Raw genomic sequence first — 24,951 nt, 5'->3', positions numbered from 1 at the left:
GCAGTGCAATTTTCTCATGTTGAAAAGGGGAGTTTTCAGTTGATCAGAAAGAAATGAAAACAAAGAAAGACACAGAGATGTACTGGGTGACACTGTATTTACAGCCACCAGTCTGTAGAAAGGAGAAAGCAAGGACCTAAGTATGAGGACATCATCAGCAGAATGTTTTTGCAAAAGATTCGAAGGCCTGCTCACGCAGCTAAGCAACATGGTCCTTGGAGAGAGGGCTAAGTGCTCACTCCCTGGCTCCTGGGGTGATGCAGGCTGACCCTCAGCCCTGGTTGACAAGAGCAATGCAGCTGCAGAACAATGGACACTGTGGTGCTCTGGAAATTCTTGGTGCCTCTGTTGAGGGGTGGAAGATCTCCATTACAGGATTGCAGGAGCATCTGGAGATTTCACAACTGCTGTCCAAAGTTGTCTATAATGTTTCTGAACAGAAAGGAACATTATGCCTTACCAACTGTACAGCAAGAGCACATCAGGGCTGTGCTGTGCACAGAGATGGGTATTTGTGAAGGCAACAAAGCATGTGTGGATGCTGAATCCCCAGCATGGCTGATGCCATGAGCTCTTGAGGAAGAAGCTCTTTGCTGTGATCTAAGCTCACCTAGCATGTTGGGCTCTAAATCTTTTGTGGCTTTGAGGAACTGATGGTGTTCGAGGGTTACATTGCTATGATCTCAGGGATACTTCAGTTAATGCAATTCTGGATTTTGCTGTTAGATGAGTGATGCTGCCCCTGTCTTGGAGTGTTTTCCAGGCTCTTTCTAGAGGCAATCTTTGTTCTCTTCCCTGGAGCTACAAATACCAGCCCAGCACCCATCCCACCCTCTTGCAAATGCTGTCTCTGCAGAGATGTTCATGCTTTCTGTTCTATGTTGGGAAGCCTGCGCTATTCGAAGGTCTTACTGTTCACTTGCCTTATTCCAGGATCACTTGGCAGAGCCACAGTTTTTTGAGAGCAAGGTAGGATGGTGTCTCCAGCCTGGGGCTTTTGTCTTTCTCAGTAAGAGGTGGTCTCTGATTCAGGAGCTGTGCTAAACAAGACACCTAGGATATGGGAGGTCAAAAAAAGCAAGAGGTTTTTGGCCACAGTGTTTTGCATTCCTAACGTACGTATCATGCACTGGGATGAAGGGTGGAGCAGTGGCAGAGCATTGTCCATTTGATGATGCAGACAAGAAGCATAATTCAGAGATGCTCCTCATGACACTTTTAAGACCCTATCTTTTTCCACTGGTGATAGAGGGAGTATAAAGAACAGTATCCTAATGTAGCTCATTATATTGTGTGAGTAGCCTGCTGTGGGCCCAGTTCAGCATCTTGAGTCTAGAGGCACATCTTTGATTTTACAGAGGTATTACTCAAAGCTAAATCAAGGGTTTGGGTTCAGAACCACAGCTGCTCCAACTTGCATTTTCTTTGCAAGGCTTTGTCTGTAGGCTACACCATCTCTTGGATTTTGGTTCTGCAGGTCCATTTGCTTGTCTCTGCCACCCTTATGTTTGCTTTATTCGTGCTCTCCATTGCTCCCACCTTCCTTCTTGTCCTGAAAAATGTCTAAAGTTTAACCTTGACAGGTTACTTCTGCTTCTGGTGAACTCTTAATATTCAGACTTGCAAGCCATTACACTGTACATGGAAAATGTGCCCAGGATAGACTTTCCATTAAACTGTATTTAAATTGGAAGAGAATGCTGGCACCTCTACAAGTATTTTAGAATTAGATCCCAAAATACTGAGGCTGGTTAATCTTTTGGAAGAACAAAAACTCTTACTGATTTATATTTAGCAGAGGGAATGCATTTTAAAAACACAGTCTATATGAGGCCCCTTGAAGAAAACATCTTTTACATTGATTTGTAGTGCATGGAAGTACTACGTGGCCATAAAATATTTGCAGTCAGGCTCTGCTTTAATGTAGCTACTTTTTTGCAGTGTGAACTGTCATGAACCCTCGGAGAGTGGCTGCTCTGCAGGCTGTGCAGTGGAACACGGCTACCTCTGGGGCAGCAGCCTGGCAGTTCATCACAGCTGCGCCTGGTATCGCAGGAGGGGAAGGGGAAAGCAGCATGCAGTTAGCACTGTGGTGGAAACTCTGGGCTTGGGAGGGTGAGGCTTTGGTTCCAAACCACTGCAAGGTTTGTACTTGTGCCGTTCCCTGGGACCTGCCTAGCCCAGGTGCCTGCCTCTGGCACAGGGGCCAGAGGATGTGCTGTGTGGGGACAGCCCATGTGGAGCCACCGCTGGGCTTCCTGGCAGACCCGAGGACACAGGGGAGAGCAGAAGGTGAATTTGACCTCTCCGTGTGCTTGCATGAGGTTAGGGAGAGGGGAGGAGGTACTGTTGGCCCCAATCTCAGCAGCACTGCTCTTAGTTAAATGTCTACAATAACTACTTAAGCTTACTTTACATGACCATAAATTAGGAGTAGCTCTGTAATGTTAATACAGGAGTAAAATGTTCTGTGCATAGTTCTGATCTATATTAAGAAAATGAGTAACTGGAATTACGGTAGATGGGAGAGTTCACTGGTTTGTCCCAGGTGGACAGTTTCTGGAAAAGGAGCTGTGGCAGGGAACTGGTTCGTTAATGCAGTGGGTCAGAGAAGCAAATGTAACTTATTTTATAAAGTACACATAATCATGTGGCCAACAGTGTATCAGTTTATCTTCGAGAAGATAAGGATTATCAAGAGGAGGTAGCATGGAAAGTTTTGGGGTTTTTTCTTCCTCCTCTCCCACCATCTGCAGCATGGACAGATCAGCCGTGACCTTGGGCAAGCTGTTTCTCCTCCTCCTCCTGAAGCATCAGATATTAGCAAAGGAGAAAATTCCCAAACTGCACATTTGCAAGAGAAGGATAAACAGAATTTTTAAAACATCCCTAAATCTTAAACCAAACTGGATTTAATCTTGCTTTCTTTTGTTACAAGACATAAATACATTTTTACATTTCTCGTTACACTGCTGACAGACATTACCTGATCGCAGCAGAGCAAAACTGCTCTAAATCAAGGAAGAGATCTTGGATGCTTCGAGAGCACTATTTTTACTTTGATCATCTCATTTCCTACTCTAACTTATGATGCCTTAGTAATAATAATAAAGATGCAAAATCACCAATATGCAAAGAGAATAAGGTCAGAAGTGCCTTGTTGCTCTCAAAAATAATTACATGGCACAGGCAAGTCACTCCTGCCTGTGGCTCAGAGAAACTGCTGGAAGGTAGTATGGGGAGAAGTGGCTGCTGTTGGAGGGATCTCAGTCTCCTTTCCGTGGACCTGGCTGGACCCCTGGGGACGTGGGTCCTGAGGCAATTCATCTTGATACTGCCCATCTTGATGCTTGCACCTTCTTTCCTTACCCAGCAGACAGGAGCATATGGCTGCTTTCTTATGCTCTTTTTGTTCTTATGTGCTTAGTGGGCTTATGGTCTGCAGGGGCCTGGGGGGATTTGCACAGGGAGAGGGCAAGGAGGGAGCCTGCAAAGGGTGGGCTGCACTCGTGGGAACTGGAGTGGTACTGGAGGTCTTGCAGCCATCCTCTGTTCTCCATGGCATCAGTGGCTGAATTGCTACGAGCAACTGTGAGAGATGCTGGGTAAGCCGTTGCCTAAGTAGGGACTAGGAGTTGGTTAATGATTGCATGGCATCATTACTGAAGTGGGAAGTTTAAGAATCAATTTGTAAGGGAAAGGTGTTTATTCTCAATAGCCTTATGTGCATACAGAAATACTTAGGTATTCACACACCTCTCTTATGATACCATCTTTTCTTCACAAAAAAAGGGCATGATCAGCCACCTTTGTGGTGGTTGGTATTTTTAAGTGCTTACAGTGCCATCACCAGACTGTTCCTCCTGGAGATGGTGTGTGTGAGGGTTTGCCTCCCCAGTTCAGTCTTGCCTTGCTGTCCTCTCCTCGGACCTCTCTTGCGTTATAAGGATCTTCCTCACCTTCCTTCCCCCAGCTGGCAGAGTCTCCTTTAGACTCTGCCCAGGAACATCTTCTGATCTCTCTGTGGGTAATTTCAACCACTGACATTAGTTCACTCATATCCTTCCTACAGACAATTAACAGATGCACCTCTCCTCTGTAGTTCTTACATCTCCTTTGACCAACCTAAATTTTTGCTCTTTTTTTTTTTTTTAATAAAGTATTACAAACAACTCAGGCTTAATGTAACTGAAGCAGAGCTCTTATTCTTCTGTCACTCCTCAGCTATTTTATCTTCTTTTTTTAAGCTTTGTAAAAATTGCTCCCCCCCTTAACTTTTACTAATATTCATAGCCTCAGCATCGTCTCCAAGCAATCCTTCATTACATCCAAGATGTAAGCAGGGACTTGTAAGTTGAGAGGTTCAGCTGACATTGCCAGAAAAGCCTCCCCCACAGGTAATTGCCTGGCACTCCTGCAGAGGTTAGGAGGGACTGTTGAACAGGACACATCTCTGCTCCTCAGGTACTGTGCTCCCTGTGGTGGAGGGCAAACGCACATCCCAGCTGAGCAGAGAGGCAGAGGAAATAGCAGGCTCTGTTTCAACGCATCCTCCTAAATCTGCTCAAACACATCAGTGTCCTGAGTCTTACAGATTGTGCCTGCACCTCTGCCCCATCTTCAGGACACAGCCTTTCCCTTTTCCTTTCCTTTCTGCAAGCTTCAGTGTCTCCTCTCTCTTGCCATTGACAAAGTCTTACCATACTTGTACTTATTCTAAATTTATGCTGTTTTCCTGCCCTCTGCCCTTACTGTCACTTTTTGCATCTCTTTCACTAATTCTGTTTTTCTCTATAAAATCAAAAATCAGGTTCTTCACTTTGAAGGCTCCTCAGAAACTAACCACTCCCTACCACTTATCCACCAGGTCTGAAAGATGGATCTGTTGTGGATCATCCTGCAATCAACTGCAGCTTCTTTTGCCCACTTTTTATACTGGGTTGGGGGGCTTCTCATAGATGTGTGTACAACCACCCTTGCTGTTTTTCAGATCTGTTACTTTAAATACAGCTTTGCTTTTTGGTCTAAAAAGAAGAAAGCACAACTCTAACCTCCACCCTGACTGCTGTTATCTCCTTTCATGTGCATGTGGTCTTGTTTGCACCTGCCTCTTGTCTTGTAGCTTGCGATTTAAGTGGAAAATCTTACACTATGTGCGAACCTACTCTCTTGATACATCTCGTCACTGCTAAAATAGCACAGATGAAAATAAGTTACATTTTGGCTTTGACTTGGAGTCTTGGATGAGAGTGCTAGATCTGACCTGCTGGCTGAGATCCACCTCGTAGATATGTCCCTAAGTCACTGAAGTTTAACCCAAGATGCTCCATAATTTCAGGTGTTCTGGTTTTAATGCTCCAGAATTAACGCTTTTCATTGCTATCATCAAATGTCCCAACACCTGCAAAGCTGTAGTCTGTCGTTGTGGAAGAGCAAAGCTTTGCTTTTTCTTCGTGGTCATCTTGTAATGCCAAGATGAGTAGTTGACCGTGGTGACAGCAGTCTGATAGGGTCAATATCATTGTAAAAGGCACAGGGAGAGTTAGCTATAGACTGGAAATACATGGTTATTTGTTCCTCCAAGAACACCAAACATTTTTAAAGGCAGTGAAGACACTCTTGTTTTTAATTTGCATTAGTTTATGGTTCTCTTCTTTCTGTACTCATGTCCTGGGTCAGGCTGCATGTGAGAAAACACTGTTTGCAATCCCTTTTCAGTTTCCACTAGTGTTAAGCTAATATTTATTTTTAATGAACTGTATCTTGAAGTGTGGTTTTAAGAATGCATTTGTGAAGCTTAGCACAACAAATTCACTCTGTTTTTTTCCTTTTGAACTTAATTAGCAAATGTAAAGATCAGCGTAACTGGTTACACTGTATTTTACTGATAATTCTCGAAAGGATGGGACCACCTCAAAAAGTGGTAAGGCTTATAAGCATTCATTTCACAGCTGATGTTTTCTCCCTGTGCTGCTAGTAACCATCCAGCTTTGGAAAGGCTGTGCAGATGTTGTTTCAGGGTTAGGGCTTTCCTGCTGCATCGTGCCAGTGTCCCTGGGGCAGGGCTTCCCTTCCATTCCCCACACCCGCACATGGTTTCCTTTCCTTCCTTCTAGAACCCTTCATTTTAAATGCTTATACATTAGGGCTACCAGCCAGATGAAGCACTGTCTGTCAGCCTCTTGTGATAACGTAGTAATTTTGAAACCCTTTTCTCTTTTCAGAGTGTGGTGTTTTGCCCTGTCCACTCTTTTCACTGTCACTAGCCTGCAGGACAGGTACCTCTGCCACCAGCCCCAGACCTCTCCTCTCCTCCTCCCCAGGTGGACAGGGATTTGTCGTTCCCACTTACTCTGGCACGTCGGTCCCTGGGCTCTGTTTTGAAGTCATCTTTTCCTGTTTCTTTCAGTTCTGAATGACACTTATTTTACATGCTCTAAGAAGTTTATCTAAATACCTTGCCATTAGTTATGAGTTTGGAATGAGTTTTTGACAGTGTTCTGATAAGTGCTTATCAAGATTTTTTCAACCGGAAAAACCATATTTTAAAAAAGTTAAATCCAGTCATTTCTTGCAGCATTTAAGAAATCCCAAGCCTTTAAGATTTTGCCTAATGTTTGCAGACCATGAATGCTTCTGGTGAAAACCCCTAGCAGGCTTTGGGATGTATTTTGCTAAGCTGAGAACATCCAGTGCTGTCTTTTAAGTATTGTCTTGGTGCTGCTCAGGCCTTGAGATCCAGGAAACCAGGGACATCTGATGCGTGGGGAGGGAGAAGTGTGCCACCTTTGGGACAATATTTCCTTTCTCAAACAGGGCTCCGAAAAGGATGCTCTTCAGAGCGGGACATGGAAGGCAGAGCAGTTCAGGCTGCTTCATGTTGTGGTTCACGTTGATGTCTCCTTTGCCCTGGCTTACTAAAGGTTTCAGAGGATCCAGCCCACGTGCTTGTGGCTCAGGGGAGCACATGGTACATTACCACTCTTGCTGCTCTTTTGGCAGGCTTATGGCATCAGGGCAGGTTGTGTTCAGGGCTCAAACCCAGTATTGAACAAAATGGTTCAAACAGCATCTATTAGTGGGCACAAACTGAAAACTGAAGTCTATCCAATCTTGAAAACCATAAGACTGAGCAGGTGCTGTTCTTTGTGACCCCCAACATGAAACCTGGAAAGCATGGTGCGCCTCTAGATTTGTAGCCCTTTGACACCAAGGCTGTTTTCAGACGGGTGTGGTTTTGCCCTGATGACTTTTGTCACAAGATACCAGTTTGTGTCACCTTGCCATGTTGTCACAACTGCTTGTTAGGGGGAAGTTGTGTTATGCTGCAGAGTAGGAAACTTGCAGTACCTTGAACATGCTGCCATATTTCAGCCTTCTTTCAGATACTTGTTTGCAATTTTTCTTTCAAGCATTTACTTCAGTTTGCCTTTGTTGGGTGGCTGATGTCACGTTGTGGCACAGGAGGAGTATGGGACAGACTCTCAGTTAAGGGAGCCTTATATGGATGCTGTGAAATCAGAAGGACTTCTGACTGTTTCACCAGCTGAAACTTTGGGTTTGTGAGTTTCACTCAGTTCTTTCACATAATGGAAAAAAAAAAAAAAATAAAAAAAATTGAAAGGTACTTCAGGGGCCCCAGCTGTATTGTACCAGCATTGCTGGTAGCAAAGGCTGAGGGTGTCAAAATGTGTAGTAGTTTAAACAAGGGGATGGGAGAAGGCTGGAGTCCAGGTCCAGCCCAATGAAAACAAAAACCTTAAGCAGATGATTTATTTCGTTTTTAGCTGGCCAAGCAAGGACAGCGGTGCATCTCACCAGCTTGTGTTGCTGAAGTGTCCCTTTCCTCATCTAAGTCCAGTCCCAGGTGTTTGTGTTGCCATCTGGAGTCGCACACTGTCTCTTCCTTTTGGAGTGACATGCTGCCCTGAAGAAGTTAAGCAAAGGCCTTTGTGTTTGACCCCTTGCTTTGTAACTTCAAGTATTTGTAAGGTGTGAAACCCCATCGCTAAATAGCTGCACTTTTAAAAAATTGAGACCTTTTCTGCTCCTTACCCAAGTCTGTTCATCAAGCAGAAGTCATCGCTGTGTAAGAGCATTTGGGAGAGAGAAGGGGGTCCACAGTGGTGCCAGACTGTCACAGCAAATAAGCATTCCTCTAACACCCTCCCCGTGGGGTCAGGCAGGACCTGTGGCTCTGTAACGCTGCTCCAGCAGATGTGCGGGCCGTATGCGGTCTTGTTATCAGAGCCTCTTTTGAAAGATGTGGGCAGTTTTGGTGACTCCATTACCGCATTTTAAAAGGGCGCAATGTCCTGTGGAGAGATGCAGCAGCTATGAGCACAGCCAAGTTATCTGATAAAATTAGCGCACTGGGAGATGCAAATAGGTTATAATGTGTGTGCCCTTGCACTGCATGAACTTGTTTTGGTGAGTGACTGCTAGTAAAAAGTTTAAGCTACAAAATTCAGATCTGGATGCAAAGATGTCATGAATTGAATGTGTATTTACTAGCAGTTGCTTCTTTCACATATATGCATACCTAGAAACTATCAAAGAGGTGTTGAAAAAAACAAGACTGGAAATGACTAGAAAAAGTTTTTCATATTTTTCTATGGATCCCTTGATTTTAAATTATCTCAAACAATTGATTATATCCCTCAATAGGTGTCTTGTTTCAGAAATGACTCTGACTTCATATATATTGTAAAGAAGCTGAAAAATGCAGGAATGGAAGTTTTCACACTAGATGTTTATTTTTAGTTAGTCTGCCTATAAAAAAGGGGTATAGTGGAAACAGAGAGGCAGATAAGAGATGAGCAATGAGGAGATCCAGTGGCTTGAAAAATTTCTGCCAAAAGAGAGGCTGGGATGATTTGCTTTGACCATCTGTCAGCGGTCTTGTCCCTGCAGACCAGCGTGACTTCCCTGGGGAAGTGGAGTGGAGCAAGGTTAAGTTGGCCACTTCTGCTGGCTCTGGCTCATAACCATTTGTGAAGGCGAACGGCATCATGTTTGCAGCGATAATAGAAATACTTCTTTGCAAAAATACCATTAAGCCTGAGGAACACATCAGCAAGGTATCACTAAAGCTGACGGCTTAACAGGCTTCCAGAGGGTTGATAGTAGAGAACATAACTGGTTTGGAAAAAATTTAGTGATGCTGGAAGGGATTCAATCTCCTGTTCTTCGGGACATAAGACAGCCTCTAGTTAAACGGGTCTTAGGAGGTAATCTCAGAAGGTTGTCTCTGTACGGCTGCTGCAGCTTGCGGTGTCTTATGACCACCCAGTCTGGGCTCTGGGGAGAGATGGGGTGCTCTGCCCCAGGCCAGTAGCGTGCCCAAAGGAAAAAGGTCAGGCTCATGTGAACTGCTGCATCCTGACCTTCCCTGTGTCAAGCTCCCCCTTCATGCAGTCTGTTCCTCCTGATTTCCCTCTCTGACCTGCCTGCTCAGGTGAACGTCTACTTTCTCCTGGTGCTCTGCACCTTATTTCTCCCTTTCCGAGTGTGGGGAACAGGAGAAGGAAGATGACTTACCTTCCACGTTATTTTTAGCATCAGATAACTCCCAGTTGGCTCATTTCTCCCTTAAAGCATTAGTGTTTAAAGGTAACAGCCCAGTTTGTCTGCCCCCCCTGCTCTGTTCTGAAGGGATAGCACTGTTGCTGAAAATGGGAGGAAAAAAAAAACAGCAAGGAAATGAGAGGAGAAGGCCAGAGTGACTGACGCTGAAGTTTAATTAAAATGTTCTCATCAGAAACCAGGATTTTAAGTCCTATTGCTAGTTATTTACGCTCATTCTGATGATGTGCCATTACAACTTCATGTAGCTGCAAGCTAAAACTACCCCAAAGTCTGGGAGAAATAGGGTCTAGGCTTTTTATTACAAAACCAAGAGTTACATTAGCGGTATAAGCATTATTTTACAGTAGCTATATGAAGACATAACACTCAGCAATTAATTTATATGAAGAATGTATATTATTAGTTTCTATAGTTTACATGTGTGAGGAATAGAGTTTTTAACTATACTGTTTAGTCATGCATCTTTATGGTGCAGGCTGGCACATTGTTAAGGTCATATTTGCTTTTGTTGCACCCCTGAGTCTATCAAGGAATAATCCTTTATTCTGTTGATCCTCTGTTTCCAAATCTACGAGTATCTCCTCCCAAACATATGTGCATAATGTAGTGTGTATGTGCACACAAGGAAAAGGAAGCAGATGAGTTCAGTATAATGATTGTTTTGTGCTTGGACTGCTGCAGGCTCCCTGTTGAAAAGAAACTCGTGAATCCATTTGTTCATGAACAAAGCTGCTGTCGTGACTCTGTTGATCATGCATTGACTTTTTGTGTAGGGCCTTGGTTAGAGAAAGATGCAATCTCTCTGCTTCATAGCCTTCCTCCCTTTCTTTGCTTTCCTCACTGTAATCATAGCGTGCTGATCAATGCCTTCTTGACAAGGGGGATCTCAGCTGAGGTTCCCATCAGTGGAGGAGAGAGGAGAATGCGTGGTGGTTGTCAGAGGAATCCATGTGGATTATTGCTGAGTGGTGCTTGAGTATAGATTAGCAATGTATGTGTCTGAGCTGGCGCATGACATGGGTGGATAGGACAGTGTCCAAAGAGATACGAAGGCAAGGGCTGATGGAGCTGCTGATGCAAAGGAGCGAGAGAAATGGTCAAGTTGCCTGGGAGTCCTCTGGAAGTGGAACTCTTTTTCTCTAAGTGTGACAGCTTTGGTGCAGCGACTTCACATGTGTTTTGCTCCAGTTTTGGAACCAATTCCTGCCGCCTTTTCTGATGTATGGCCTTGAAATGGCCTGTGATTTCAGTGCTGAGCTGCCATCTCCCTGTCATGCTCTGTACTATCAGCCTGCCCAGACAGGAGCCTTGAGTATCCTCATAACCTTCTATTGTTCCATATGCTCTAGAAACCCTTAGCAATTTACAGAATGGGGATTTGACTAACTTTTATTTGGAACTACAGTTCCCCTCTGAAGTACCCCTGATTTTGTTTTTGCGTTGAAAGTTTTTCACTTATTACCCACAACAGATTTGAAACCCTTTTTTTTTCCCCATTCTGCTTTCAGATTCCATAGGGGGGTCGTTTTCGGCTTCTTCCCACCGATGCCACCACAAGCAGAAGCACTGTCTCCCCATCCCGCAGTGTGGAGTTCTGTCCATCAGCCCTCTGCTTTTCCATCCTCACACAAAGGGGTCCCAGATCATCATGGACACGACGCAGAAGGCAGTGAAGCGCCAGGCTAGCTTCTGCAATGCCATTACCTTCAGCAACAGGCCCATCGTTATATATGAGCAAGTCAGGCTTAAGGTGAGTAAAGGACGCCTTCCCTTATTGCCGTGGGAGCTGCTGTGAATGAATGTCAGGGTGTACCAGGCTTTGGTGCTGGCACCAGATCTTTAGCCCTTCCTTGAAAAGCACAGTAGTCAAATCTTGGCCTTAAAGATCTGTGATCTCTGTTGGTACTTCTGCTTTTGTCACTGTAGTTCTTGGAGCCATTGGTATAGACCCGTGTAGAAACTGGGAAGAAAAGGAAAATCTGTGCTGCAAAAGAGCTTATCTTGGATTTTAGACAAGGAACGACAGATGGAAGTTGAGATTGCTTAGAAAACAGCAAGAAAAAAAGAGCTGTATTGGTCAGTCCAGAAGGCGGCAGCCTCAGCATCTCTCTAGCCAATGTGTCCTCCAGGCTTTGCCTGCATCCTGCAGAGCAGTTTTACTGGGTGGGCCAAGATAGGGTGAGGAGTTAGGTAATGTGTTCAGTTCCACAAGGAGCACTTTCTTCCCATAAACAAGGCAGCAATGAGGCTGGTCTTATGGAGGTGGGAGTCAGCTTCCTCACAGCCAACACATAAGAGGTGAAAAGGACCTGGGAGTGAAGATGCTTGCTCCTGTGCTTGGCAGGGAAGATCGAAGGGTTTGACTGAAAGGATGAAAGGAGCAGTCAGTGCGGTCACAGTTGCCATCTAAGAAAAGGGTTTTTCTGTCAGTCTGCTGACTGCTTTGTTGAATCAGTCACCTGATAGCATTAAGGTCAGAGAACAGAACATTGCAGGCATCACATTTTTCTGGCTGGCAGAGGCTGCTTTCACTTCCTTTGTGTCTGTAGTAGCCAGGAGGATGGGGTTGGTACCCCTTGTGCTGCAGCTGGTGTGGGAAGTTCAGCTCCTCTAAGACAGCATGCCTCCACATGTACCAGGAGCTGCTTCCTGATGAAGAAATTAATCGGTCCCCTCAGGAACTGAAGCACTTTTTAGGCTCTTGGCACCTTGAAGGAGCTTGGAGCCCTTAAAACTTCATCCGCAGATACTTTCCAATATTTGACCTCTGGTTTGTGGGACTGCATTTTTCTATTCTGAGCTGATTTCATGCCTTTCATTGGCACAAAGAATGTCATCTTTGGCAAGTTTAGTTCGTGACACACATGAAAGATCTGCCTGCAAATCCTTCATTTACGCATGAGGAGTTTTCCAGGAGGTTTATCTGCATATAGCTACTGAATCTGAGTGATCCTGCTGTTGCCTACTGCTAGAGGTCCCAGACTGCGGGATATCAGCATATCGGCCTTCCCTGGCTCTTCCCTTACAGCCAGCAAAAAAACAAGAAATGAGGAAGATGCCTCCTTTTGAAAATATAGAGAGATTTCAGTGATTTCAGGCTCAGGTCCATAGGTAGAGGATCCCTTCTACATGTTTGTTATGTTTCCTGTGGAGCTCTTACTGCTTCCATTCAGGCTAGAAACCCAGCAGGACTCACTCACATTGCCTAATGGGATTTTTTTTCCACGTTGGCCAGCAGTTTGGACAAACAACTGCAAAAAATGATTTGGGAGGAGATGAAAGCAGCATTTCTTTTTGAAAACACCATCAAAGATTTGAGTGGGTTTAGTGGTTTAGGCAAAGGTTCTGGGTTATTTCTTCCTCATTCTGAAACAATGTAGCTATCTCTGGAAATTCACACTTGTTTATCATCCTGTATTTTGGGATTTTAGCTTGCATAACATATGCGAAGAATACGCATGCAAGTCTACACAAGGGGTTTAAATGTAGAGCTCCTGCTGAGTCCAGTGGGAAAGTCTCATGGGAGCAATCAACAGGCTTCAGCAGAACTTGTACTCTAGGGATGGATGGAAATGTGAAAACATCTTTGCTTCTCTGATACGTCCATCCTGCAATTGCCTTGTTATTTTGTGTGCCTGTGGAAAATGGTGTCTTAAACCTTCTTACCAGCTAAAGACTAACCATGAACCCAATCATTCAGGTCCTATGAAGTTTAAACTCGCTTTGGAAAACTAGAGGAAAGAAGTCGGGAGGTTTCTTTCTGTTTATTAGGTATCGTATCTTGGATTTTATTCTGAGATTTCTTTGCAGCTTTGGGAATGCCATCAAGCAGCCACATTTCCTCCTCCTTTGCCTCCAAGATATATATCCCAGTATGGTTTCTTCCATGTAATTCAGAGCACTGCTAGGGAGTGGAGTGAGGTTGTTGAAGGTGACACAAGGCGCAGGGCAGTAAGGAGCAGGAGCCTGAATCTGTGGGAGCAGCCATGGCTTAGCAGTTTGGATGTAGATTGTATCTTTTCCTTCCCTTCTGGTACCCGGTGGACCTCCCAAGCTTTTCTGCTAGCAGTGGCTGCTGAAGAGAGATTTTGGTCCATCATTAATCATTGCCTTTTTTAGCAAAACTGTGTACCCTTTGTCCAGCTGCATCTAATTCTTGGCAGGCTTTATACTAGATTTTAATTTGGATATTAGTTTGCCTGTGGTCAGACTGTATTGAGAACTGTTTATAGGTGCTGATTAATACATGGAACATGTGCAGCCTTGATTACCATATGACTATTTACTTCATGCGGTTTGTGATTGCTGTGAAGTATTGGCAAGAGACTGTGAAGGCGTAAATTGTACAAATAACAAGGCCATATTTATCTCAGACCCAAAAGCTTTTAGGGCTTGCAGTAAATTTGCTGCAGTAAATAATCTAGGCTTCTTCGTGGAGTGTGTGTAATATTCCCCATTTTGTCACATGCACACCCCATCCACCCCCCTTGCACTGGGGACATGCATGATCCCATCCCATCCTGACCAGGCATATAAAATAGCAGATCTGCTTCAGTCCTTTTTAGTGCCACCCCGGTGTCCATCCCGTAAGGAGGAGCTTCCCAGGGTTCCTGGGACTGAGGTCAGTGCTCAAGTGTTTCATGTAAACGCTTTAGGTGCTTGGCTGGACTGAGTAGCAACAAAGAGCAGCACTCACTTAGCGGAGGACCTGGTTGTAGATAACTTTTTTCTGTAGCCCTGAGTTATTTTCTCTGATACTTTAATTACAAACCAGAAATCTCTAGGTTTTGAACAATGTCTTTGTTGTGAAATTGTTGTGCCCCCAAGGACATACGTTCCAGGATTGCCTTGGAGAGGAACATGTGAAAGAAAAATGCAATATTTACAAGTGTGATTAGAAGAGAATTCAGAAGTCCAAAGAAAATGTCTGGGAGAATCCCTTGGTGAAAATCCTGTGCTTCTAAGCTGGGACACGAGTGGCTGCTGCCAGGCTTTTGAAGACAAAATCCTGCAGTCCTCAACAGTTCAGTCGCTGGCATTGCCACTCATCTGTGCGGTTAAGCACTTTGGCAGAGCAAGAAGTTGCAGATAGGTAGCAAGTTTTGTGTGACATCTGGTAGGCAGTATCTATCCATGTTTCTGCTCTTGCCCTGCAGCCAAAAGCGAGTTTGCTTGAGGCTGCCAATGCTTTGATGGAATAGGGCTATCTCAATTGCTTTTGTGTTTGCTGCAGGTTCAGCACATGAACAGAAACACCGGTTACGTGTCAACAGGCATACAGGAACTGTCTTGGTCCCACATCAAGATTGGATCCAGCATCCTTAGGTCTTTCATTTCATAATCTGGATGCTGACAGGCTGAATCCCTTTGAGAGGAATGGTTCCCAGTACATTCATACTTAACAAAATGAGAGAAGAAATTCTCCCAGGGCATCATCTCTGTCTGGGAACCATACTAGCCCTGGAAGACTCCCTGCTTCCATGGGAAGACAAACACCTTGAAACTAGGTCGTGTTTTGGATGTGCTGTGCGTGTTTAGGACCCACTCTGCTCCTGTCAGGTCCCCTCCAATACAAGGATCAGTTCATCTGAGAAGAAGCTGATGGCTCTGGAGGCATCTCTGATCCATTGCCCTGCTGTATCTCAGGTGCAGAAGGGTGGATATGACACGTGCACCATTCCAAAAGCTATAGCAGGTGTTCCTGACCCCAGACACACTGAGTAACCGCATACTGATGTGTGGGGTGCAAATGAGCACAACAAACCTTGAAAAACACCACTCACAGCTGAAATAAATAGGTTTTCCCCAATCATAAGAACATCTATTGTTGTCTCCTAATTGTATATTTAATATAGTTAAATGCTTTAAGTTGTGCTTTCCCACACACAATTTCTCTGCTGCAAGGCTGTGATTTCATCTAATCTGACATACCAAACAGGGGTAAGACTGGCTTTTACTTGGCTGGGAAACTCAGAAAGCCCTATGGTGGTAACTAATTCTGGAGCCAGTGCTTTTCCCAGAGGTCATGAGAGCCCCCATCACCTGAGCACCATGGGGGAAGAGCTCTGCTGCTGCAGATGCTGAGATGAAAGCTCTTATGGACATTTTGGGCACGTTTTGTGAGAGGATGATTCTTAAGCCAAAAGGAATTACCCTAGAAATAGAAGTGAGTCATTATGCAGCTGTAATTACATTTCACCTCTCCGCATAGATTTAATTTGATTTTTTTTTTTTTAATATGTACATTGTATCCTAAGTGTGCACCATTGCTGCTTGCAGCTGAAAAAGCTACATCAGTGTCTGGTGGGTAAAATGTTTCCTAAATCTAGTGGGTTCATCTGTGTGGTGGCCATCAGTGCTTGATGGCACAGAGCCTGTAGTGTGTAAGTAGAGGTTCAAGTACCAGATGCTGTTATTGCTGCTGTTATCTTTGCAGATCACTAAAAAACAGTGTTGCTGGAGTGGGGCTCTTCGACTCGGGTTTACTTCAAAGGATCCATCAAGGATTAACCCTGACACTCTGCCGAAGTATGCATGCCCTGACTTGGTTTCCCAAAGTGGTTTTTGGGCCAAGGCTCTTCCAGAAGAGTTTGCAAATGAGGGAAACATCATAGCCTTCTGGGTGGACAAGAAAGGACGGGTTTTCTATCGGGTGAACGACTCCACTGCGATGCTCTTCTTCAGCGGCGTAAGGACAGCAGAGCCCCTCTGGGCTTTGATTGACGTCTATGGCCTCACTCGCGGAGTACAGCTCTTAGGTGAGTACCTGGGTCCAAACATGCAGGGGTGATGCTGAGCGGTCCCTGGCAAAGGGCCAGCCTGACACTGCCTGGCCCCCTCACTGTGCTGGGACAGGCGCAGGGAAACGGCCGTTGTTCTTCCCCCAGAGCATCTCACGACTTCAGCCTGGATCGGTGGGTGTTTGAAACTTAGCACGTAAATATAACGTGAGTGGGAGGTGGGAAACAACCGCTACAGTATAGCACTAGAAGCCATCTGTAAGTAAGTGGATTTCTGCTCGGTGGTGTTGCTCTATCAGAGCACAGTCTGGAGTGTGGCAGATACCTTGCAAAACTCTTTTTTTCTCTTCTGCTGCTTTCCCCATGCCGGAGTGAGGAAATGCATTTTACATGCTATGGGTACATCCTTCCTGGATGGCACTGTTATGATTTTCCGAGTGGTTTAATGGGCAGATTTGAAATATGGATATCTTCAAAATTACCTGTGAGAAGCTGCAGCTGGTTTAGCCAGGCTGTTGCTTTCACAGAGGAGTTTGGTTTGTCCTCTGGAGCCTGAAAGTTGGATATATGGTTGGGGTTGGAGGACGAGGGGTGCTGAGTGCCTGTGTCTTCTGCCATCCTCAGCTGAAGTGGAAATAATTTGGCATTCATGAGGACTCAATCTAGCCCCATATGTGCAGGTTGTCAATGTCTGGGCTATTTGAGTTTATATCCTAGAAGATATTAAATCCTAGAAGAATTGAAAAGAGTGTCCAAGAACCCAACTTAAGGGGCAGCTAGGTTGCTGGGGGACCAGAGGTCAGCGTGCAGCTTTAGAGCTGTCTTTGCATTGTCACTGGGAGGCAAATCACAGCACTTCTCCATGTAACAGTAGTTTCATGGGTCTTGTTTTCACCGTTGAAAAGGTTACATGGTACCTGCTGACCCTCATGAGCTGAAGTTCCTTCTGAAGATGAGATGATCTTGCTAGGCTGAGAGAGATCCTGGCTTTTTCCTGTCATGCAGCCTGATAATCTCTGTTAAAACGACACCTTCATGCTATACATCAAAAACTTTGATGGAGCTTCTTTCTGATAGTTCTGTTTTCTTTCTGCACTGCTTGCTGTATTAAAAAATGTGGTGGCAACACTGCCCGTAGCAACCTACATGGCAGGGAAGACAGATGTGGGTTCAGCAGGTTAAGAAAAGGGACTGACCTCTTCTTGCTGCAAAAACTACCAGCCCAAGATTGCACAAGGCAAAGGAAGTAAGGAATTTCTTAGCAGCTTTTTGTTTTCTTTTAGGAGCAGAAAAAGTTGCCTTTTGATGTGAATCAGCTTGAATCGGAGCCACTAGGCAAAAGTTTGTAGGCCAAAGTGGTGATATTTGACTTGGGATCTAGAATGTCATGCCCACAGTTTAGGTAGAAACACGAAAGACTCCAAGTCCTCTGGCTGTTCTTGAGAGATTTGTCACCTCGAGGCTTCTCTGCCTGATAGATGAGATCCCATAACTCTGGATTATGTTTCCTTTCAAAACACCCAGGAAATCATTTCCTATCCATCGTCTGCCCCTGTGTTGTCCTAGCATCTTCTACATCCCCTTTCACAAGGAAATTGTGACTCTTGCCGGTCACTGACTTGCCTCTAGTCTAACAGGCTCCGGACTCTCTGGTGGGTATGAAGTCCCTGAATGAAGCAGGCAGCTTCTGAGTTTACACAGTTGGCATGGAGCTCAAATATGTATTTGTAGCTGTTTCCAGAAGCCTTCAGCAGGATTTAAGCCTAGCAACTGTGCTGAAACCTCTTTGACTTGAGTCCTCTCTGTCTCCATTCATTATTACGCAGCACTGGAAGTCAGAGCAGGGAAATCATCGGCTGTGTTGCCTCTGGATCCTATAGACTTACCCACAGCAATGCTCTGCGTGCCTGTTTTAGTGTAGCAGACCACACATATAGTACAGGACAACTTGCCAAAAACTCCCGGGACTTGAAATCAATTTCATAGCTTAGCTACAAACATATGGTCGAATTCAGCCTGCTATGGCATGCAGGGCATCTAATGGAGGCTGGGGATGCTGGAGTGGTATGTTGAACAGAAGAGCCTAGCATTTCAAATTTCAGTTCAGTGATTTATTGCACCCCCCAGCTCCAAACATGTTCCTTGTTCTTGAGCCTCATTATTTTCCCAATGGCTGTAGGGTTGCAGGGGCATAGTGCATCTCTGCACTGCCTCCGTTTGCTTTTATGTGTATTTCACCCAAGAATTTGAGTGAATCCAAAATCCAAAAATCCAAAAGCCTTACCATTTCTGGTGGCTGTCTCTCTGTTTATCACAGAATTATTCCCTCCCCACTCCCAGTTATGTAACTTCACTTCCAAAATCAGACTTGCCCAAAGGAAAGACATGCAGCAGTAAGTCTTGTGTCACTGCAAGATCCCATCTCTGCAGGGGTATGCATGATGTGCATTTGTGTCCCCCCCCCAAAATCACAACTTCCAAAACTTCACATTTTTGTTTCGCTCACCTGCACTACAGTAGCAGTTCCAGCCAAAATAAGGGACCCAGTAAAGCAGGGCAATGACCAGATCTAGTGACACTGTTCCTGTCTTACAGATTTAATAAAGAGACACTTGAGAAAAGGGGGGGATCTGAAGCCTGGGAGAGTTAAAGGATTTGCCAAACGTTATATAGCAGTGTCACCCAATTCAGGTATGCCATCAGCCTTGTTGCGCAGCTCAGTCCTGCCTCCTTCTCTGTCAGCATCACAGTCACTGCACCACACTGGCATCACTGAATTGTGCCTGTGTATGAAAAAGGAAACAGCTGGTTTGTACCTTGATTTTTCATTTCCTTCTGCTTATGGCTTTACCCGTCAGCATTAGCCTTACTGATAATTACCCATATGTCATTATTGCTGTCAGTGCACAGCTTCCTGGGTCTGGCTGCCCTTGCTGTATGTTCAGAAGCAGAGCCCTTTAGGCAGCTTCTTTGCCTGTATGATTTCGTTCTGAAACAGGTAAAGAGGGCTTGCATGGTCCACTGCATCTCAGCCGAGGGGAGGTCAGGAGCTGAGTCTGGATCACGTCTTGCCTGTCACTGCTAGGGTGAGTCAAAATTAGAAATTGGCTTAAATCCACCTTGAAGGTGGCTTCAGTAATGAGGTTCACAGTGCTCCCATGCTTGCTCACAGGTGAAAGGTTACTCGTTGCTTTCCTCGCCTCTACTCACATTATAGAGATGAAAAGGCTCAAAGTCACTGAGGAATCTGGTCTCCTCTGATGACAAGGTCTCAGCTGGTTTCATGCCACAATGTAAAGGCCCACATAGGAGAGGTTGTTGCAGTCGAGTACATGTACGTTCTGTGTCTTAGAGCATAGGTTTCAGTGTAGGTGCAGGCTTACGTGACCTGTAAACATGCCCTTATACAGTGACTCTCCTGCTGACGTGCTCAACTTGCAGGCAGGATGGTTTACAGCTCTGCTTCCCTTTTTGGGCAGCTAGTTTTGCACAACTGCACTTTTACATTCCAGGATAATTTAAAGTAATATTTACTAGAAATGTGGCTTAGCCTTATGTTATCACTTCAGCATACACACATGCTCATTCACACTTTAAAAAGAGTCCGAGAAAAATGGAATATAAGCAGTCTGTTGCCTTGCTGCTATAATAAAGCATCAAAAAAAGAAAACGAAAGGACCAGCTGTTTAAATCTTGCGGTCTTCAGAGCCCTGGAGGAAGGATGGCGGTTCATGGGAACCAGTGTTGTCTTACATTAGCCTACTTTCAAGCACTAGGCTAGTGAGCCTGGCACAGATTAAGAAACATTCATGTACACTTTCTGTGTGGTGGCAATTTTCCTCAGTGATGTGTGTGTTAAAGCATAATGAGTGTTTTCAGCATTTTCCCACATCTTTTGGTGGGGAATTCCAGGTTTACCTGTTGTGTGGTGCCTTTTTGAAAATTGCCCCTTTTTTTTTTTTTTTTTTTTTGACAATGAGATTGTAGTACGGGCTTGCAGAACGGTTAAGACTGGAAGGGGCCCATGAAGATCATCTAGTCCTACCATCTAGTGTCTTTTCATTCAAAGCACAGCACATGCTCTAAAAGTATGGCAAAATGGGACTGCAAAGAAATTATGATTTCAGCATACCCTTCTACCGGCCCTGCATTTCCAGTGGGTAACATGAAGAACGGTCTGTTCATTTTCCTTGGTCCCGTTCATTACTAATATGGTCAACAACCAACCCTCTCTACTGTTTATTACTCTGTTCGTGCTCTTCTCCCATCCATCTGTATTTTCATTCATTCAGTATTTTAAAGTCTCGGTCTTTTACCAGCACAGACTTGGAAAACCAAGAATAATTTTGTTTAGATTGGCACACTGAGAGGCACCTGTTGAAAGCAAAGCTTTTACCTCTTCTAGTATAAAATACGTGAAAAACTAGTAAGATCTTGTGAACTGGGAAGTTTTTAAATGCATATGAATTAAATGTGCACGTATTAAATGTACCTGAAGTAGAAACAGTATAAATATATATTTCAGTCATAAATATGTATACAGATCCTAGCAGAATTAACTGGCAGTGCTGTATATTATATTAGATATTTAGGAAGCCTTTTCTTTCTCCAGATCCCCTTCCTAGCTTCTTATTGCCTCATGTTTGCAAAGTATCAAAAGTCAAAATGTGAACTGACCATGGATGGAAATGTACCCATCCTGGGACTCAAGCTAGTGTATATTTGACGGGGAAGTTACACATTTTGTAGGGAAAGAAGGAAACGTGGTTTTCTTTCTTCACCCCTGTCAGTTCTTAGGTAAATTGAATCTCTACCTCGAGGGCACCTTTAGAAGAAACATTAAATAAGTCTCAAATGAGGTGGATTTATGGGCAAATTTCAGGTGTGAATGGTATAAGACTGATGATAAATCTAATTTATCACATGCATCTGCAGTTTTACTATGTGGTTATTACTGTTTTATTTTCCAAGTGTAAACCTTGTTTTCCATTGCCAGTGGGAATCCATTTCTGTCGCTATTCTGATGCGTGCAAATAAGCAGACTGATCTGCTGAGTGCTTTGCGCTAAACAAAATTGGATAATCAAATATGACTGCAGTGTATTTTTATAGCGTATTGTTGAAAGTGGAAGCTATAAACTATTTACCCTCTCTGTGGAAGTCTGTGACTATCTGATGGAAAAGAATAATATGTGTTTAAACAGAGTCCTACTTAATGAAGGCGAGAGATACACGACCTGCAAAGAGTCAGTTGTCCTTGTTTTTCCACATCTCCTAAGGGGAGAGAGAATTTAAATTGCTCATAAAGTTTTATTGTCTGTAGCTGTTGTCTCTATGGCAGCTGCGGGAAGCTCTCTAACACTGCTAAATATGTGAAAACAGTTTAATAAATAACTCATCTCTTGCCATTTTAATTAATGCCTGCTTTGCCTTAGCACCTCTGGAAGGATGTATTTTTCCAGATGAGATCGGTACCTGAAAATTAGCCTACAACCCAAAGGCAGCTCCAAAGGTCTGCCTGTCCTCCAGGTCGGTCTGTCTCGCTTGTGACGATAAGGCTGCTGGACACAGCACTTTCAAGCAAACCAGAGCTCATCTTCGCCTCGTGAATGCAGTGGCTTTTTTCTCTTCTCTTTGCATTTGATCGTAAAGAGCTGTGGATTTGTGCCATGTCCCTTGCCCTGCCCGCTGCTCTGCGGTTCAGGCAGTGCAGCTGAACGGCAAATACCAAGTCAGTCACAACAGCCAGATGCCGAGTACAACAAGGTCTCCGAGGGATCTCTTTCAGGCTTCACCGGGGCTCGATGGGGTGTTGAATTGCAAAACGGCACAGAGGCTGTGTGCGTTAAGTGTATTTTATCAGTGCTGCCTGTTGGTGCACCTGTAGCTTTCACGGAGCCACCTTTGCTTCAGCAGGACCGCTCCTGGAGTGAAGGCATTGCTACAGGTGCACAGAAAGGCCCAAACCTGGCACGTATCGTGCTATCGGGCACATTACATCCATAAAACATCCACATCAGCATCAGGAGAACCGGCAAGTGAACCTGGGTAAGAATAAATTTAAAAGGGCTTAGCCTGGCTATTATTGCCCGAAGTGAAAAGAATGAAGACTCTAACAAGACAGGATGACTAGTGGAAAAACAAAATGTGCTTTATAAAGTTCCTTTAGTTCTGGTAAGGTGAAATATTGTTCCTAATGCAGGCAAGAAGGCCTATATAATAATATTTTCCATGTTACCCATAAAAGCCCAAGGAAGTACAAAAGCCCCGAAAGCTGTAAGTGGTGTTTACATTGTGGGTATGTGTACGCTGTAGTTCAGATGTTGACACTGCAAAGATAGGCCCCTGCGTTAAAAAAAGTGATGTGTTGACATTAAATGTCCATTGTGATGATTGACTTGGCTGTTGCTGTAAGGAGGTAAGTATTGCCGGTTTTCACTAAGAAGTTTATCTTGCCTTTGCTAAGTGTTGTTACTTTTTAGCAGCAGCGTGGAACCTGTGGTCTGGGAACACTGATTCCAATTAAAAGGCTTTGACCTTATTTTACTTTTACTAAAAGCGTAAACTACTGGAGTAATTGAACAGATACTGAATTTATTACAGAGCTATAGTTAGTTACAGAAACTTCTAGTATAGGCAGGGCATTAGAGAGAATAATAACACACCACTAATGGAGCAGTGCATTCTTTTCAGAAACATTTCAGAGTTCCTTATGTTAGCAAAGATTTTGGTGTTTTGATTTAAACTATTAGAATAAGAGACCTGTGCTGCTTTTTTTTTAAAAAAATACATTCTCTTAACTGATACTTAATGCTGCATATAATTGTGTTTTTCTTAGTTTGTCTAATGTGGTTCCTATTGTAATTCTGTAGGTAATGTGTCTTTAAAAAGGAGGGTGGAGAGAGTACAGAGTACAGGGAATTAATCTTTGCAGCTTTCTTAATACCTTTCTCCAAAATACTCAGTGAAATAGTTTGAACTGTACAAACCTTGGGCTGTAATGCTGAAATCTAATTCCTCTTCATTCATACAGCCATAGCTTGACAAGAGTGCATTTACTCCAGTGTAAGGCAGTTGAAGCTGGAGGCTAGTTTTGGATGTGAATTGAGTAGATGATCTGGTGAAAGTATAACAGTTTATTGTGCTAATCTTGTAATTCCAGCTGTTCCAGCTGTGGAGGCCCTTCCCCCTAAGTCTGTATAACAGATGACGGCTAAACATTGCTTATATGATGAAACTAAACACCAGCTCCGTACAGTATGTCTCTGCTGGTGCGAGATAGCACTTTGTCATTTCAACATCTAATTGGCATCACAGCTGCTGAATATGCAATCTACCTTGTAGAGGATATGATTTTGTTATCCCTGTAGGTGTCTGGGTTATTAAAAAAGTTTGACACCTTTAATAAAATTAAATTGGCTTTTCTATCCATATCAGCAACAGAGCTAAAAATGAGATTGCTTTGTACTCCAAAGTCTCCATTTTTTTTTCCCAAGCTGTATAAGCAGAACTGTTGTTATTGGGCTCAGTGTGGAAATCCTTACCTATATCCCAGCTCTACTCTCAGTTTTACCAGCCTAAATTTGCAGCCACCTGTGAAGTTGCTCTGGTTTTACACTGTGAGCAGAATCTAGCCTCACGTTTTTGCTCATTCATCACTTCTCTTTGGCCAAACACTGAGGAACAGAAGCTCCTCTGGACCTTGCTTGGCTTGTCCCAAAGAAAACAAAAATTTTGGCTCAGGGAACCTGTGCTGATTCAAGCCAGCACCTCTCCTTCCCTGTACCTTTGTCCAGTGTGGGAGAAATGAGCCTCTTGGGGTCCGTGTCACTGTAACTGCGCACAAGTGGCTGAAAGATGCCAAAATGCAGGTGGTGTCATTTGCTTGTGTGGCCTTGGGAAGTCTGTCACTAGTGCTTCAGGTCTGCACTCACTGAAAGCTGCTCTCCCAGCACTGATGGACTGGTGCAGCAATGCCCACCCCAGCTGCCACTGCGTTGGACTCTCACTGACCCATGCTGTCAATAGAACTCTCGCTAAATTGTGGGGCACTCGTGCATCAAAAAGTTATTGTCCATGTGTGATGTGTAAACGTGGGCCTGATACCTGCTACCAGTAACTGGTTGTAGATACCAAGTTTCACACTACATCGTGATGCTAATGTATGGGCTAGAATGACCCATTTGTTCATTTATGCTGAAGATATTAATTAGTTGGGATTTCATAGGCAGAAAAGAGCCTCTCTGTTAGTGAGCTGTATGTGACTCCTTTCTGATGTGTATGAAATGCAATTCATATGACTGTGTGTACAAACAATAGACTGCAGCTTTGAGGTTGTCTGGGTAGAGGATGTATTGAGCTGAATGAAAGAATTTCTGAAAAACTAAAATTTTCAGTGGTGCTTCCAGGACAGGCAAATACAAAGGCATCACTGGCGCTCTGGGGCAGGGGTCGGGGAGAATGGGAGGTTGCATCGAGGAGGGATCCCTGTGCTGTCCCGTGTGTGTGTGCTCTTCCCCACAAATCTGCTTCACCCCACACTGGAGGCAGAGCCTGAGGCTGAGTGGGCCCTTGGTCTTGTACCACTCTTCTTCTGTCCTTAGCTTGCTGCAGTCCTGTTCATG

At 44.3% G+C, this 24,951-nt stretch overlaps 1 protein-coding gene across 2 annotated transcripts in view; it reads left to right on the top strand.

Moving 5' to 3' along the window:
- NEURL1 (neuralized E3 ubiquitin protein ligase 1) overlaps window positions 1-24,951 on the top strand; it is a 165,704-nt gene that overhangs the window by 86,944 nt on the left and 53,809 nt on the right. For both annotated transcript variants that reach the window (XM_055721224.1, XM_055721225.1), the window contains exons 2-3: window positions 11,097-11,338; window positions 16,025-16,346. In XM_055721224.1, the coding sequence (XP_055577199.1) occupies window positions 11,097-11,338; window positions 16,025-16,346 (564 nt within the window). The remainder of the gene's footprint in view (window positions 1-11,096; window positions 11,339-16,024; window positions 16,347-24,951) is intronic.

The sequence above is a fragment of the Falco cherrug genome, chromosome 9, assembly GCF_023634085.1.
Source record: "Falco cherrug isolate bFalChe1 chromosome 9, bFalChe1.pri, whole genome shotgun sequence".
Taxonomy (NCBI): Eukaryota; Metazoa; Chordata; class Aves; order Falconiformes; family Falconidae; genus Falco; species Falco cherrug.
Note: the sequence above shows the minus strand (reverse complement) of the source record. Positions and strands in the feature narration are given on the sequence as shown.